The sequence below is a fragment of the Vipera ursinii genome (genome assembly GCF_947247035.1).
Source record: "Vipera ursinii genome assembly, chromosome: 6".
Taxonomy (NCBI): domain Eukaryota; kingdom Metazoa; phylum Chordata; class Lepidosauria; order Squamata; family Viperidae; genus Vipera; species Vipera ursinii.
The window spans coordinates 72,782,723-72,801,430 of NC_139515.1; the positions used below are offsets into that span (position 1 = coordinate 72,782,723).

The following is an 18,708-nucleotide window of genomic DNA, read 5'->3' on the forward strand; positions in this document are numbered from 1 at the left end:
TTCTCCGGGTTTGTTGGCAAATTTGGTTAGAATCTTGGCTGATATTTTTTTCTGTTGCTTACCATATTTTCAGTAGGTAGTTCATCACTACCTTTCAACTTGGCAGTGAACGGAGTGTTGATTTAATTTCATCTTCTAGTTCCAGTCGCTTTTATAACTAAGAAATATCTTCTAAGATATCTTGGATGTTGATGTCTCTATTATATGTTTCAGTGTACTTCTACGATATTCTTTGATGTCCTTCGACTTGGTTACTCTTTGTACATTGATGTCCTTTAGCATACCAATTCAAGGTTGGAACCTCCTTCTAAAATCAGAGATCTTTTGAAAGACTTTCCTTGTTTTTCTATGTCTGTTTCCATCTTTAGTGTCTCTGCAATGGTTGTTATACTGCTTCTTGTCTCTTCTAACAGCTGCCTGAAACTCTTGGCTAAGTTCCTTCTGACATTTTTGTGTTTCTTGGCTTTGTCTTCTTTTCCCTTCTTTCTATGGTTTGCTCTGAGACTCATTTGCTTTCTTCTCTTTCTTCATTTTGGAAGTCTCTTTTCACATTCATCCTTAACAGCTAAGTTCGTTCCATAATTCCTCTGATTCTCCATCAATGAAATTCAGGACTTCAAAATAAATTCCTGATGTGCTCCTTCAAAATGGTGAGCATGTGTTCAAGATGATGAGATCATATCATATATGTAAAAAAAATGCCCCTTTTCAGTGTAAACCCAAATGGTACGAGTACATGTGTTCCTGGGAAATACTCGCCACAAGCATTTCATGGATGTATAGATAATCTGTGGTCTTCAGAAAATTCAGACTTGTTGAAATAGTACTGCCCCTGACCTTCGATCATTTCGCCAAGACCTGAAGACCTGGCTCTTCGAGCTTTCCGGCCCAGGCTGAGTTTTAATTGGGGTTTTAACTGGGGTTTTATATTTTTTTCAGGGATTTAGGTTTAATCTTTTTTAATTGCTCTTAATTTTTGTATTGATGTTTTATATACCCTGTAAACCGCCCTGAGTCCTACGGGAAAGGGCGGTATATAAATTCAATAAAATTCAAATTCAAATTCATCCCCAGTTGGAACCATTCAGGATATAATCCGTATGCCCAAAACAAGGCAGATACTCCATGCTGCTCCTAATATAGTTCCAAAAATTTATTGAGAAGGACAGAGAAAAGGAAATAGATATGGCAGTGGCAGATGTTGTGGAAAGCTGAAGTAGCAGTGACGCATCATTCCATTTCAGGAAACAGTATGACTAGTACACCTGCTGTCAACTTCACTCCAGATATTCTCTAATGAGTTATGTTGTTTCCCTCCACAGGCAATTTTCATTGAGTCACTGTACAGTTCATTGTTAGAAACTGAACTCTTATGTAGATGAAGCCCTTAGTGTTCTGGATTCCCTAAATCCCATGCTTTGGTGCTAGGAATGTGAATATATATCAATGTCGGAACAGACTTTTGTGTCTGTATCCTCTTCCTTGTGGCTATCAATAAAGAGTGCAGTATCTGAGGGTGGAGGTTCGTTCTCTGATCTTGTGGGTTGGTTTCCGAATGTTTCGTTACCAGGTTAGGTAACATCTTCCGTGGAGTTTAGGGAATGTCAGTGCCAGTGCTCTTCTATTTATAAGGGCTTCAGGTATGGGTGTGTCAAGTGTACCAAGTGCTTTTTTTGTAAAAGAAAAAGGTGCCGGAATTCACACATGTCATACAACCCGCCTTGCCTATCCTACAAGGTTCCATCCAAAAAAGGTGCCGGAACTCCGTTCTGAGCGTTCTATGACAAAAAAAGCCCTGAGTGTACCAAGCCTCTCACTGATGACTTACCCCTGACCCACTGATAATTCACACCCTCCAATGACCCTGACCCAAAATAACCTCCCCGTCACAAGATCCATCAAGCCTCTCTGATGACTCATCTCAAGACCCTCACTTGACACACCCACACCTGAAGCCTTTACAAATAGAAGATCATTGACACACAAACATCCCCTAAACTCCACTGGAGATGTTACCTAGCCTGGTAACAAAATGTTCAGAAACCAACCCACAAGCTCAGAGAATCCATTTCTATGCATTAATAATAAAACTATCAGAGTTAAAATGATTCTACTGAAAGGAAAACTAACCTTGATTCTGAGTACTCATCGCATAGGAAGGGGAAGCAATGCAATGAACCTTAATTAAATATTTTACATTCTCCTATTTTTTTTACTGTTTCATAAGAGATCTGCACATAAAAAGAGTCTTTATGTTTTGATTCCTGGCAACATTAAACGACATGCGAAAAAGCAGTTTTGTGTTACTGTCTGTTTATCTCCAGAATGCAATTTCACTTCACTTGGAAGCTCATGAAAAGCATTCTTGTTGATGGTAAAAAACCAATTCCTACCAATATATTTATGAGTGAAAAAAGCTTATGGTGCTGCTGGTTAGTCTCATCATTTCACCATCTCAAATTTACAAAGTTTTCCTAAGACCTGAAATTAAGAATAAGACTTTCAATGTAGATTTTATTTCATGATTCCAAAGTAGATATTGAAAAATATTCCACATTCACTAGTTGTAATTCAAATTTTAATTTTAAAAAAAAATAGCCTTTATCACACTTTGTTGTGATTTTGCTGAACTCTATAAACAATTTCTCATATTGGGTGCATTCATTTCCAATCATTTCTTGTAGAGTGCTTTTAGACTTTCATTATCATCGGATCAGGAGAGAAGCTGGCTTCTTTCATAATGTAACATTTTATCAGGTAATAGGAAAGAATCTGGGAGTACAGCTTTTATATCTGGACACAAGAAGATAATTGATTTTCTTTTTTCTTTTTCTTTTAATTGCAGAAAACATGCCACTTAGATTAGATTAAATTCCTTTTTTCTTCAACTAGAAGATGGCAAGGCTGCACTTAACATCATGATTTTTGGAGCTGGGGGAGGTTCTTGCTCATTATGAGGGTTTCAGGGACTAAAGGAGAGGAGACATATAGTAAATTCCTTGCAACCTGTCCATTACCGTTGCTGGGTTCCCTATTTATTCAAGGTTACAATAATGCTTTCTTATAAATTGAATGTTCTTACTATGTAGGGACTAATCCATAAGAATTTATTTAGGCGGTGATGGAATCCAGGAGAAAAGCAACCTGTAATTAAGGAGAAACTTCGTAACAATCAAAAGAATTAACCAGTGGAACAGCTTGCCTTGAGAAGTTGTGGGTGCTTCATCACTGAAGATTTTTAAGAAGAGACTGGAGAGCTACTTGTCTGAAATGTTATAGTACTTGAATAGGGGCTTGGTCTTGAAGGCTTCCAAAATCCCTTCCACTTCTATTCTGATTGAAGGTTCTAAGCTATTATGCCCAACCTTGTAACTGAATAAAGATAAACTATATTGTTTGTATCCATAAGATAAGAGGTTCAACTCCCAGCATCTCCTGGTAGAACTTACATTCTTGAGGTTGATCAACACAACTCACTGGGCATGAGACAACATTTTAGCATCCTATCCAGAGAAATTGGCAAGTAAAGATGAATAAATCTGCCTACTAAGTACTACATTTTCATATATTGTCTCATTTTTCCAATCATAATGATTTTTGCCATTCAGTTTTAAATACTTTTTAAATATGTGCACAATTATGTATTCAAATTTTCTGTGCTTTTCCCAGCACTCATTATTAAAAGCCTTTTTGTGATTATAGCTATCAAAACACACATGCTTGTGTTTATTTCCCTTTAATTTATAGCTCTTTAGAAGCATCTGCTACTGTTGCTGCTTAGAAAATTCCCAACATTCCCAATATAACATTATATTATATTGGTTCAGGAAATGTGAAACTGAGTATCTGCAGTAAAATTAGTGAAGCAAATTCACAGACTTATAAGTCTTGGTGTTTTTTTAAATGTTAGAATTTAACTATTGGGTTAGGACGTAGATCTCAGATAATTTTCCAGATCAGAACTGAGGTTTTAGTAAGTTGCACATTCAGCCAAACCAAGATAACTGCAATTTTCAGCACAGATATTGAATGAATGTAATAGTAGATTCCAGCACTGGACAGGCAATTTGCACAGGACTCACATTCTATGAATCTACAAACCATGTATGACTTGCCCGAAGAAAAAACTTTGTAATGATATATATCCTAGTTATTTCAACAATACATAGTCTCTGCTCTTAAGCCTTCATTGAATGATTATCTTGTGAATAACTGAGATTATTTTAAATATGGATGGTGTTTCCATAAATCACCACCATCAATGGTTAGCTCAAAACCCTAAATTAAAGTTTCTTTCAGCATGATCATTTACTGAAATTTTCATGCAAGTTCCAATTTGTCTGCTAGTGGATCATCTCATTCTATGCTACAGGAACTCAGAAGAATGGACAAGAGAGTGTTAGCTTTCTTTCAATGCTAGTCTCTATAAAATAGGCTTATTTTGAAGTTACCATATAGTCATCAAAAGCATAACTGATATACTGTACCTTCTTACATGATTCTAGATTCTGGAGTTATGTTTTCCATTCCTGGAAACAATCATTACTTCATGATCTTAAGGGATCCTATCTAATCTACATCTAACTGATAAAATATGTTGTGTTATTTATTCAAAACATGCTAAATAATTTCTGTTGGATTTGAATATTCTTCTATTCCTGGTCACTCTCCCAAATGCTTCTCCTAATCTTGTGGCCCAAGGTCACCATAGCATGTTGGTTTCTGCTGCCACTAAATGAATGAAAGAAACCACCACAATCTAAGTTGAGTAACTTGTTTATCAACTCATGTCTCATTACATGATTAAATTGTTTGACTTGTAGCTGAATGCATGAAACTGAGCCAGCGGAAAAGCATTATGTTGGTATTGTCTGATTTCATTTCCCTCTGATACTGGATCTGGAATATTGTGCATAACTAGGCAGGAGTCTAATGCTAGAAAGAACCTGCAGCTGTGGCCTGGTGAGGAGAGAGTGGAGTAGAAGTCTTAAAGGTAACATCGAGGGAAGAAGGAGGTGATGGAAGTAGATAGGATAGCAATGTCTTGTTTCAGGTCCGCTGTAGGGTGAGAGCACAGGTGGCATTCCTGGGCAGGAAAAGCTGATATCACAGACCCTCAAGCAAAACTGGAGCCATGCCAGAAGAGAATAACTCCATGCAAGAGTCAATCTGAAACATAAATTGTTTCAGTAAACTTACTCGTTCCTCTGCATTTTCTGAAATTGGCTGTTCTTGTCTGAAATGAACATGAACCTCAGACATTTTGAAGTGTCCCACTCCATGCAAGGAGAGGAATTAAATACATCCAGTTAATGCTATTTTAATTTTTTTTAAAAACTGAGGTTCCACTATAGCAAACCCAGATGGTTGGGGGCAATAAGCTGACTTTGTAATAATGCCACTGGGGGGGGGGCGCAAAAGCCCTAATAAGCAGGCATATACATAGAATGAAGGCTATTGCTAAGCACATTGGTTTGTGCTTTAGATTGAAAGCTGCCCTGAGTCTTCAGAGAAGGGCAGGATATAAATGGGATTTTTAAAAAAAAATCTGCAAGAGCAATTCATTTGGCAAATTTCCGCTGCTATTGTCCCTGGGGCACAAATTCCCACTGGACAATTTCAGTGCAGCTACAGATCTGACAAGATGCTGCTGATAATTTGTGTGTTTAAATTCTCTAGAACATGGAGGACCATTTTTGGTTTGCCTTCAAGGCTCCAAAAAGTGAAGATGAATCCAGGCAAAGCAACAAATCAAAGTGCAGGGATGTGGCACGTGTGGGAGGAACAGCATAGCTGATGTGAGCTGTTAAGTGTGCACTTTCTAATTAGCTGTGCTCCTGACACCTTTGTAGGGCAATCATACAAATCCCATAGTTTCTGTGGTTCAGAAAAGCATTCCCACGTTGCTATGGGAACAAAACACATCTGAATAATTTGCACATCAATCAGCTGTCTCCACGAAATGTTGGGATTCAGAAACTGACGCAAACCACTGTGTCATTAGAGCACAAAAATCATTGAATATGATGATATTATATCATCTAGGGAATAACTCTCTCTGTAGCATCCAACCTAGGCAGGCTGTGAAGTTGCTAACAATAGAAGCCAAAGGGAACAATGTTATATATTCAGTACAGGTGTTTTAAATAGAGCTATGCAGAAGAATTCTGCACATACATTTTTTTTCCTAGCACATCTCAGTCCATTTAATGAAATGGCATTTGTTTCAAGATTTTCTTTCTCAAATAAGAAAAGAATTTAATTAAAATACACATGTGCATCCATTAAGTAAGAAGGTCAGCTGTGGATGTCTGTGAAGGTCCATAGTACATGATACAATCATCTGCTAATTATTAACAGTTTCCCAGGATTCCAAGCTTCTATTAGGTTCAAAAAGAAGACAAATCTAGGGGCTTCTTCAGATAAGGAAATACCAGAACCAGAGAGCAGAACTGTACAAATCTTTTGGACGATGCTTCAGAATGTACGGAGCACCCTATGAAGCACCTCTTCTTGCATTATTAAGCAACCACATGTGGTGCTTCAAAAAGATGCTGCTGGGCATCTGCACAGAAAGACATTTTGCTTCAGCATTCAAAGGCGATGTAGCCAGGAAATGGGAGAGACAGAACACGACAAAGCTTCATTGCTCCTCTTTACTGCAGGCTGGCATTTTTGTTCAAGAGGCAAAAGTTGTAAGTTGGGAGAGAAATGGTAATTCAAAAAAAAATCTGCCCCATGTTTGAACCAACCATCTTCTATTTACAAGGCAAGTATTATGACCATTACAACATTCATGAGGAAATAACCTGTAATTGTGTCAAAAAGCAGAATAAGCACTGATTCAGTTGATGGTGCACTCCTGCCTTTATGAAGTAGCATTGAAATGCAGCATTTAGCCAACAACAATGCCAAGTGCTCTATGAACAAAGACCCTCAAGGCAACATAATATAGAAAAGTATAATTGGATGGGCAGAAAAACAACAACATTGAACTATCTTTGACATTGAGTGTGGGCTTAATAGAGGAGGATGTCATCTATTCTGTCTTCCAGAAGTGGTTGTTGTCCTTTTTTGATGAAGGGCAAACATGCAATATAGAAAAGCCACTTATGAAATAGGAAAATGAAAAATAAAAACTTCTTTGAGTCAGCCTAGCTTCCAGTATCCTTATGACCCATGCAGTGGTGGGATTCAAATATGTGAACAACAGGTTCTCTGTGTGGATGCTGCTTCCGGAAATCCATTCTGGGCCTGGGCAACAAAAAATTAACTACCGGTTCTACTGAGGTGGTGCAAACCAGATGAATCCTACCACTGGACCCATGGCAACAACACAGAATGGCTACTCTTCTTCCAGAAAACAAGGGGAGAATTGAAAGGCTAATTAGCTCATTTCATTTATTTTAATTTCCTAGTTTACTTTTCAAGATCATACTCTTCTACAAATCACCATCGTAGGTAGTCCTTGACTTAAAGCAATCCACTAGTGACCATTCAAAGTTACAACGGCACTGAAAAAAAGTGACTTATGGCCATTTTTCACACTTTTGACCATTGCAGCATCCCCATGGTCACATGATAAGAATTCAGACACTCGGCCATTGGTACATATTTATGATGGTTGCAGTGTCCGGGGTCATGTGATCACCTCTGACAAACAAACTCAATGGGAAAGCCAGATTCACTTACGGTATCAACTTAGTAATTACTAGCTTAACAACTACAGTGATTCACTTAACAATTGTGGCAAGAAAGGTTGTAAAATGGCGCAAACGTCACTCAATTTTGGGCTCAGTTGCGGTCATAAGTCAAGGACTACTACTTGAATGATGACTTCTGGGGTGGAACTGGTAGATGGGTTTTCTTCCCTCATTTCCTTTTCTTGTAAGTTTAGACCATTTCACCTTTTCTTACTGCAGTGTATGCCCCCCAGGCATACACAAAGGACAGCACAGCAGGAGGCTGATGGTGCAGATCAGCAGGAGGGTTGGACAGCTCCGGGCGATAACCGCTCACGCTGGATAAGCCTAACGACTTAAGCTGTTGACAGCCCCAGGCATGGTCAGCCTGGCGGGAAGCCAGGATTTGAACCCATTGGTCACCTGCACTGGCGGGAAGCCCAGGTTTGAACTGATTGGATGCCATCCACCTGGGCAGGTACAAATAGACGCCAGGTTCCCCTGTTTCCCCAGTTCGTTCTGTTCTGAATAAACTCATCGTTACCCCAGCTCTGTGTCCGTCTCTATGTGAAGCACACGACTTTACACTTACCCTCTCCCTGATTTACTTATTCTGCATTTCTGCCTTTTTTTCCTCCCTTTCCTCTGATCTACCTAATTCTCCATTTCCTGTTTTCTGAATTATCCTTATTCTTCTTGAACTGAAATACTGACTTATGTTCCTGGATTATCTACCGTCATTAATAACTGTTCCCTCATGAGAGTTGCAACAATAATATTGAAGTGCTGATTTACTTCCTTCATTTTTAATAGTATCCAAGTTATTTTTCTTTTCCTTCAGGACAATCTAAGCTAATTTCTTTCTGTTTGTTTAACGCAGGCACAACTCTTTCAGGAGACATTTGCCAAGGCAAATGCAGGTGTCCAGCATTGATTTTAACATGGGTCCAGAACCAGTTTTACAAAGAGGGGAGACAACAACCAGCATTGGACGGATAAAACCTGAGCTGTACAAGCAAAAGTCTGTGGATTCTGAAGGCAAGAAAGAGGATGTGAAAACCTGTGGGAAACTCAACTTTACCCTCAAATATGATTATGAAAATGAACTGCTTTTGGTCACCATCATTAAAGCTTTGGAGTTACCAGCTAAAGACTTTACAGGAACCTCAGATCCGTATGTGAAAATCTACCTTCTTCCAGACAGGAAAAAAAAGTTTCAGACACGGGTTCATAGGAAGACTTTAAACCCTGTCTTTAATGAAACCTTTCAGTTTCCTGTGGCCTATGATCAACTTTGCAACAGGAAGCTGCATTTCAGCATGTACGATTTTGACAGGTTTTCTAGACATGATATGATTGGGGAAGTTATTCTTGATAACTTTTTTGAAGTTTCTGATCTATCTAGAGAGGCTGCAGTATGGAAAGACATCCATTGTGCCACTACAGTAAGTACCCTGTCTCAAAAAAAAAGGTTTTACGATATTTCAAAATATCTAAGTCTTGTATCTTCTTACTTAAATTCCTCCAGGTCAGATATTTTCTTTCTGTAGCTGTCACATATAATGCGGTATGATAACAATGGATTTTTAACCCTCATCCTGTCAAGACACTTATGAACACATTAACTGATAACCTTCCAAATGCAGAGACCACTGGGCTCATTTTTTCAGATTTGTATGTGAAATTTACTTTCTTCTAAAGGGAGACAAATAAAGTTTTAGCTATAGACTCATAGGAAGACTTTAATCCTGTATCCAGTTAACCTTTTCATTTTCCTATAGCCTACATTTTACTGAAATATACCTCAGTCCCCTTATTTTACCATTTATTACTCTCACTTCCTTTATGTCCAACCCGGTGTTGAAGATGGCTAATATTAACAAAAATAAGAACTTAATGATAGAATTATAATTAAGTGTAAGTAACTCCATACCAAATCAACTCATAATTGAACCCATAATTTACTAATGTTAGTAAATGCTGCTTACATTAAATCTGGGGTGAGCTTGGGGTGTCACAGAATTGAGTTTTATGATGTCTTTATCCAGTTCAGGCAGGTAGAAATATGGATTAGTGTCTTATTGATTTCATTCTTAAGTCAATCTATTATTGATGATAAATCTTATTCTTGTTTATATGGACAGAGTTATGGAAAAATTACTTCTGAAGCTGTAGCAAACAGCAAATACAGAAACAGTTTGTGTTTGCAATCTATACTATCTTAGATTTCATTTAAGAAGAAGTTGCTCCTTAAAAAAAATAAATCAAAGCCTACGGGAACCCAGTGTCAAAGCCTAGACTAGCCCTGATGAAGTTACCTAGTTTGGGTAATGAAACGTCTACAAGAAAACAGCCAAGCTCAAAGAACAACAAAGACACCTCATTTCAGATATTCTCCTTTATTAGTGTCAAAGCCATTACATATGGAAAGAGAGGAAAATAATTCTTCCCTTGGATTTAGTTTAAAAAAACACCCACAGATGATTATACTATAGCATTCCGAAATTGCAAAGTTGTTATGCTCATATGTGGAATCAATGAAAGGTAGCTTTGGACAGAAGATTTTCCAAGACCTATCTAAAAACAGAGCTAAAGATATTCAGAATAATTGGAGTTAAATTCCAAACACCTATGAAACTATACAAGGAGGCTTGGGAATTCTGGGAGTTGAAGTCCAAACATCTTAAAGTTGCTGAGGTTGAGAAACATTGTTCCAGAGCAGGGGTGTCAAACTGCTGGCCCACAGGCTGGTTTCATGATACCAAAGCCGCGGCCACCCCACTGCCAGCAATGCAAAGAAGAGTCGCGATACGTCGCAACATGTCACGTGACATGTTTGACACCCATGTTTTAGAGAGATCAAGACTTCAGGACACCATCCTAACAACTACTGAGCTAGTTGTGTAATCTATTTGTCATCAAATTTCTCCAACATTAATCATGAATGGAAAATAATGGTTGTAGAAGAAATGAACCAATGGGGGAGAGAAAGTTTAGTATATACTTGGCTCAGCTTAGACTATGTGTAACCTTTAATGATCAAGATATAAATAGCTCCAGCAGTATGCAGTTACTTAGCATTTAAAGAGAGATGGCTTTTTAAATATATCATAGTTCACTGTTACGCAGAAAGACCAAGGTTTTCACTTTTAAAACTCGGCATGGCCATAGAGATTTGGTGCTTATAACTGGTTCTTTCAAATGAGTGACTTTTAAAATGAGTAAGAGTTCCTAATATATATGCAGCATAACATTCTGACTTTAGAAGGAACCCTTTCGGCTCTCTGAGGCACACAAAGCCAATTACATTGTCCAGCTTACTGTGCCTGTCTCCTGATGTGGTGCTAATGAACAAAGGTTTTTTTCTTTTCTTTTCTATTAGAATTCTAAATCACAAGCTTTCTACTTTACAAAAGTGAAGTCAGAGAGTGCAGATCTTGCATTGGGAGATCCATAATCCAATTGTGAAGCTCCTGAATGCAGTGAGCTAGGCTTTAATTAAAGCTTTGGAAACATAAAATCAGCCCATGATTCATGCTAAGGACAATGGAATTTAGATCTGGTATAATATAATGGATGAATACTATCCCTGTGGACTGTAGTCTATGGAGATTCTCAGTCACCAAATCATCTTATTAATCATCCAGGCCATGATTGTCCCAAAGCTGTTTTTCCAAAAGGCAACTGAACTTCTTTAGGTTTTTTTTCCTTGAAAACATTTCATTTCTCATCCAAGAAGCTTCTTCAGTTCTGAACTGAAGAAGCTTCTTGGATGAGAAGTGAAAAGTTTTCAAGGAAAAAAAAACCAAGAAAGTCCAGTTACTTTTTGGAAAAGCCACTTTAGGTGTCCCTGTGGACTGTACACTATGATCTGGCAGAGCCTGCATCCAGTGTGGAGTGGGCCAATACTTATATGAGGAACAGCTGCTGGAATTGGGTATGTGTAGTTTAACGAAGAGAAGGGTGAGGGGTGACATGATAGCAGTGTTCCAATATCTCAGGGGCTGCCACAAAGAAGAGGGAGTCAAGCTATTTTTCAAAGCACCTGAAGGCAGGACAAGAAGCAATGGATGGAAACTAATCAAGGAGAGAAGCAACCTAGAATTAAGGAGAAACTTCCTGACAGTTAGAACAATTAATCAGTGGAACAACCTGCCTCCAGAAATAGTGAATGCTCCAACACTGAAAGTTTTTAAGAAGAGACTGGACAGCCATTTGTCTGAAATGATACAGGGTTTCCTGCCTGAGCAGGGGGTTGGACTAGATGACCTCCAAGGTCCCTTCCAACATCATCATCATTCATTCATTCATTCAAGGTGGAACAGGCTTTTTTGACCAAGATATTGGAACACTGCTATCATGTCACCCCTAGTCCTTCTTTTCATTAGATCAGACAGTAGAGGTCAGTGGTCAATCATCTTAGCTATTCCATTTTGGCTGGTGCTGCTAAACCATCCTGATTTCAGCAAAGATTCAGGCCTCCAAAGTTCTAATAACTTCTGCACCTCTAGATTTTGAAACCTCATGCCACATTCTGTAGGATTCATCTGAACCACGGTTTCTCTGACCTCCATCATTAAACCTGATCAAATACATACTCAGAAAGGAGCTGCAGTGCATCTGGATTCTCTGATAGCTATATTAAATCCAACCCATGTTCTAGATACATTATGCAAGATATTTAAAAACAAAAGAAAATCATACACAGCAAAGTACACTTTTGTATTGGTTTTACTCCTCATAGGCATAAAAGGCATTGCTTTGGGCCACCTTCCATAAAACATAATTCACAAATATATCAATGCAATTTTTATGAGCTAAGCACTAGTTTGAGGATTCTTTTTGACCTTTGTCTAAAAATCCATAAAATTTAATATTATATATCATAAACTGCGAATAATTAACCTTAGTAAGCTCTGGGTATTGCTACTGTATGTACCACTAATGAATCTGTATATGTTCATCATGGTTAATTTATTTTAAGCCAATATTTATCAATCTGGGCAACCAGACATGTAAATTTCAACTCCCAATTCCCCAGCCGGCATGGAAAATGAAGTCTATACATCTTCAAGTTGTCAAGATTGAGAAACATCTTCTTTAAGCCTAATTTTATGCCAGCATTGTTCACATTAATATATAGCAGAATCAGAGTCAGGAATTTCTGTCTAACATATTAGTAGATGATCAGTGTAGCTACCAGTTAAGTCTCCAGCAACCAAATGTTTTTCAAAGACTCTTCCTGACTCATCTTGTCCTGTATCCTGGTGTATTTGCAAAAATCCTTATGGGTTGTTGTGCTACTTGCTGGAAAGAAGGTGCAATTAAATCTTACAGCCCCTTGTTCATCAGGTCTCAGCAGTTTCCCAGTTGTTAAGTTGTTATACTGCCAAATTCAAAGTTTCCTTTCCCACTTCTGTTTGCCTTTTACATGAATCTGATGCAACACAAACTAAACATTCCTGAAATTGACAATGATCTGACATCATTTGATGCCCCCAGCCACCCTGCCATGAACACATATTTATTCATAGGAATATTTTAATCTTTTAAGAGGAATAGTGTGGTGGCCTAGTAGTAAAGACATTTACCTCTCACTCAGAAGTTTGAGAATTCAATCCTAGGTAGCAGAAGATGTTTCACTTTTAGGTCGCAAATTAAAAATATGTGCTATGAACTCCACATAGGCATCAGGAAAGGCATCTGGCCAGTAAACACTCAGCTCCATTCAGTCACCCCAATTCTACTCTGAATTAAGGGATTACAAGGTCATTAAAAAGAAAAATAATAATTTTGGGGGTGAAAACATCACTGATCAATGCATTTTTGTACCAGGTATAAAATGGATGAATGCATTTAATAGTTAAAATGAGGAATACAATTATTGGCATTGTAAAAATATCGACAATATTAACCACATCCTTTTAGTGCTATCTCCATAAGGGGAGGTGGATGAGTTAAAGAAATCTGCATGATCAGAGCCCTTCCCCTTGGCATGTGTTACACATATGTTAAGGTAAAGGTAAAGGTTCCCCCGCACATGCGTGCTAGTCGTTTCCAACTCTAGGGGCCAGTGCTCATCTCCATTTCAAAGCTGAAGAGCCAGCACTTGTCCGAGGACGTCTCCGTGGTCATGTGGCCGGCATGACTAGACGCCAAAGGTGCACGGAGCGCTGTTACCTTCCCACCGGAGTGGTCCCTATTTTTCTACTTGCATTTTTATGTGCTTTCGAACTGCTAGGTTGGCAGAAGCTGGGACGAGTAACAGGCACTCACTCTGTTATGCGGCACTCGGGATTCGACCCACCAAACTGCCGACCATACACATATACAAAAGGGCAGGGCTTCAGTTGAGCAGTTGTGCTGACATCTTGACTTTTTTTAAAAAACTTCTCCCCATAGACACCCTGTCTTTTGAACATGTTTTCTTATAAAGAATTATATCCAAAGCTATTGAGATGCCCTTTATTAAAAAGCAGAATTAGTTTCTCTCATGCACAAATGTCAGGGTATAGATGTAATTATATATGCATTTAACTGGGAATAACTCCCATCAAAATTAATGGCGCTTCTGTAAAAATGGTTATAAGATTGGATGAAGGAGTCTTTTATTTCTAAAATGAAACTACATTCTCGGACCAAAGCAGTGTCTTTTTAAAAAATTATGGAGATTTTTATCACTATCATCTCATTTTATGAAAGACAGAAATCTAATACAATTGAGGGGAAGGTTGAAATAAGGTTATCTTTTAAATTATGACTTTTTTAAAAATTAATGCCTCAATTAATTCGTTCAGACAAAACTATAGCCCATTGAATATTGCCATATAATTCCCATAATAACTGGCCTTCAGTAGCGCTAACAGCTATTGGAGCAAATAGTATTGGAAGAGCTAAAGATTTCCTAAGCTTCCAATCTGCTTAACAGCAGTTACAAATTCATTTATATTTTACCCTCTCTTTCTGAGGTTACATTATTTCCTTCTTTCCATAGTCTATCTTTTCTAATTAACAATTCAATAAATCATGCATTCAGTTTTTCAGCAAAAGGTTCACTAGTCACTAATAAATACAATTATTCTTCGTTATAATTTTTCTTTGCTTTTCTTTTTTTTCTTTCTCTTCTGTATTCTTTGTACTTTTTTCTCCACTTATTACTTTTCTTTATTTTCCATACTTTTCTTTCAAAATTTTCATTGTTTTTGTTCTTTTAAAAAAATTGTTAATAAATAAAAATCATGCACACTTGCACACACACACACACATACACACACACACAAACTGTTGGTATATGTCTTCCTCAATTTTAGGTCCACTACCAGAGGTCTGAGAATTTGTGGGTTCTGCACAATATCTTAGCTCTGCACTCTTCTGGACAGAAAGCTCTGATCCTAGGATCGGTTTGAGCCACTCTCCCAGATCTCCTCCCGTTAGATCTATTGTAGTAGCATTCCAAGTTTCCTTGTCTCCCCCGTGCATGGTTTGTTCTAGTAGCCTACTTATCATCAGATTATCCTAGAACTTCAACGTCTGACATGGACCTTGTTAATCTGGGCAACATCTGACCTGGCGTGACTCTTCTACTTAGTGTCACTCTCATATATGAGGTAGGCAGATGAAGCATAAGGGGGTCTTTGCTCAAGGACCCCCAACTGATTTAGAAAGGAATGAGCCTGAATTTGAACTCTGCTCTTCCTTGTCAAAAGCAGTCTAATCGCTACGCTATCCAGTCACTCTATATGGAAGGGGTACAGATTTCCCATTTTGGGTATGTACTACATACCAAAGTTCAAATAATGTCAGTTTAGAGAAGATTTCCAGCGAGAAAAAAGTTGAGATAAAAGTAAGATCCTGTATATGTGTTTTAACAAATGTACTTTTCTGGAATATGTTTACAGGAAAGCATTGACCTGGGGGAAATCATGTTTTCCCTTTGCTACTTGCCTACAGCAGGGAGGATGACCCTCACAGTCATCAAATGCCGAAATCTCAAAGCAATGGATATCACTGGTTCATCAGGTGAGTAGATGCCTTTCCACTTAGCCCACCTGGTTGGAGTTGATGGGGAAACAGAGCCTTATCAGGATTTTAAGACCCTGGTGCTGAATTTTCTGAAAGGGCTATTCAAGCATGATCAAAGAGGTTACAGCCACCCATTGTGATTCCTAGATGAAATTGGCCGATTATTTGTATTTTTGTCTGCTGGAAAAAATTGTCCATGCACTTCCAGTTGTTCAGTTCTCTTCCTGTTATCTCAGATCCCTATGTCAAGGTATCTCTGATGTGTGACGGTCGACGCCTAAAAAAGAGGAAAACAACCACAAAGAAAAACACTCTCAACCCAGTGTACAGTGAAGCAATAGTTTTTGACATTCCTCCTGAAAACGTGGATCAAGTCAGCCTCTCCATTGCTGTCATGGATTATGACCGGTAGTAATGTTGAATTTTTCTCTTTCCAAAGAAATGAGTAAATATCTCTTGTAAATGTGTATAATGTTACAAATATATTAACATGGGACCTACAGCTTAAGGTCATTGCCTGGACTCCTGTTTACTGCTCTGTTTGATCTTCTACCAGGTCTTTTATCAAAATACATATCATTCCTCCCTTACATATAATAATAATAATAATAATAATAATAATAATAATAATAATAATAATAATAATAATAATAATAATAAGTTGGAAGGGACCATGGAGGTCATCTAGTCCAACCCCCTGCTAAGGCAGGAAACCCTATACCATTTCAGACAAATGGCTGTCCAGTCTCTTCTTAAAAACTTACAGTGTTGGAGCTTCTGGAGGCAGGTTGTTCCACTGGTTAGTTGTTCTAACTGTCAGGAAATTTCTCCTTAGTTCTAAGTTGCTTCTCTCCTTGACTAGTTTCCATCTATTGCTTCTTGTCCTACTTTCAGGTGCTTTGGAGAATAGCTTGGCTCCCTCTTCTTTGTGGCGGCCCCTCATAATCTTCCTTCGTTACATTATTTTGGACTGTGAAAGATCCAAATTTAGAGGGTATAATATGATTTGGAACACATGTGCATGTTGCTTCTACCTTTAAAGCATCTGTATCTTTTCCTGGGTTTGTACAGCTATGCTTTACAGATGATGAATGTCCCAAAAAGATTCATTCTCAAGTGTTCACAACAGGTGCTATCTGCATGTCTCCACATTTCTCAAATCTCGAAGCCTGCTGATTGATAAGCATTTGAGGATTGTAATTTGCATATATGATGGTAATAAAATTAGTACAAATTAGTATAAATTTTGGCTGGTAATTGCGACAATCTGCAGCAAGCTTTCTACCACCAAGTTCTCCACCTGGAATGGTCTATGGGATCACCAAGAGCAATGGCATCTAGTATCAATCTCAGGGGTCAGACAGACTATGGGGAAGGCAAAATAGTTCAATAAAAGACAGTTTTAAAAGAAAAAAAAGAAAAAGATGTATTATTTGACCAACATCATTAATTGTTGTTTTGGGCATATATGGTTTATACTTAGATATCCTACCATGAAAATAAGTGTTAGTGTTTCATTTGCAGACAACGTTAACTCAAAGATTGCCAACTCCAGATTCTGGACCTTAGAAACAAATTTAGCTTCTATCACCAGGTGCAAAATAAGTCTAGTTCTCGTGCTTAATAGATTATTTGATAAATGGTCAAAGGACATATTTAAAATGGTCCCTAACAACAGATGCTACAGCAAACCCCCAAAATGCACTGTTGTAGTGGATACATAGAGATGTGAGGACTGCAACTGAATAGGAAGGAAACAAGCTGCAGCAACTTCCAACTCTTTTATTGTATATTTTAAAGCACCTTTCTAGACTTTATAAAGACAGCCTTATCCTTTGAAGCATTATTATTCTCACATCTAAAAAGCCTAGAAAGATTTGATGAAATCTCAGAACTTGAAAGAATTCAATGAATAACATTTCCAGGTGCCAACAGGTGAGGCAATGTCCTGTATCTATTTGACCTTCTCCAGTCACTGTAGAAGAGAGAAAAAAATATAAAACAAGGAAATTGCATTTTTCTTAATTTGCACAACTCATGCAACCAGTGGCGTAGCGTGGGGGGTGCAGGGGGGGCCGGCCGCACCGGGCGCAACGTCTGGGGGGGCGCGCTCGCACTGAGCTTCTCAGGGAGCCCCAAGGGCTGCACAGAGTCGGCTTGGCTCCACTCTCGAGCTGTTCTTTCTTGCAAAATGAAATGAGTCCGGCAGGTGAGATGGGCAGCCACATAAACTGAATAAAATAAATAGAAGCGCCCAACTCTCCGCCCAGGCTCAGGCCAACCGCAAGCGCCCCACAGGTGCCCCGGCAGGCTTGGCCAAGCGAAGACGGACTCGCCGGCCGGCCTAGCTTCGTGCACATGCGTGGCTTTATTTAGCGGGGCTCACGTGCGAGCTTGAATGCAGCGGCTCTTGCAGGTCGGAGCCCTGCCCAGCCGCCCTCGAGAGGGACCCGGAAACATCCCGCATGCGCGCGACTCTTCTTGGAAAGTCTACGCCGCTGCAGGGCACGTCTTTTTGGCGGTGCCGTGACATCACTTGCCTTGCCCCGGGTGCTGACAACCCACGCTACGCCACTGCATGCAACTCACAAATCCTACATATTCTTGATACAAAAGATAGTTATTCCATCTGCAGCTTTTATTGTTTTACATCAGAGCATTCTCAGCCCCAGCCCAAAAATAACTAGAACAATCTAGCCAAAGTTCAGAATTTAGCCAGAATCATGCCTGACTAAACTCTTGACCTAATGGATATAACTTGGGAGATTCCAGGGAGTAACTATCCTAATTGTCTTCTTCTGTCTCCTTTCCAACCTTGGCTATATTGTCTTTTGTCTTGCCTTCACCTCCAGCCACTTCTTTATAGTCATTTGGTAGAGAGATGGGCAGCATAAAATTTGAAAATAAATAAAAATATAGTCCATCACAAGTATATACTGTTCTGTGGACAAATTTCCTTCTCTTTAATCCTAGAGTAGGGCACAATGAAGTGATTGGAGTCTGT

General features: G+C 38.7%; 1 protein-coding gene across 2 annotated transcripts in view; it reads left to right on the plus strand.

Moving 5' to 3' along the window:
- The window catches only part of SYT10 (synaptotagmin 10), a gene marked incomplete at both ends in the record, with an annotated part of 44,529 nt that overhangs the window by 22,276 nt on the left and 3,545 nt on the right, over positions 1 to 18,708 (plus strand). For both annotated transcript variants that reach the window (XM_083365166.1, XM_083365167.1), the window contains 4 exons: positions 8,563 to 9,127; positions 15,581 to 15,701; positions 15,941 to 16,112; positions 18,678 to 18,708. The exon at positions 18,678 to 18,708 is cut by the window's right edge and continues 99 nt beyond it. In XM_083365166.1, the coding sequence (XP_083221292.1) occupies positions 8,563 to 9,127; positions 15,581 to 15,701; positions 15,941 to 16,112; positions 18,678 to 18,708 (889 nt within the window). The remainder of the gene's footprint in view (positions 1 to 8,562; positions 9,128 to 15,580; positions 15,702 to 15,940; positions 16,113 to 18,677) is intronic.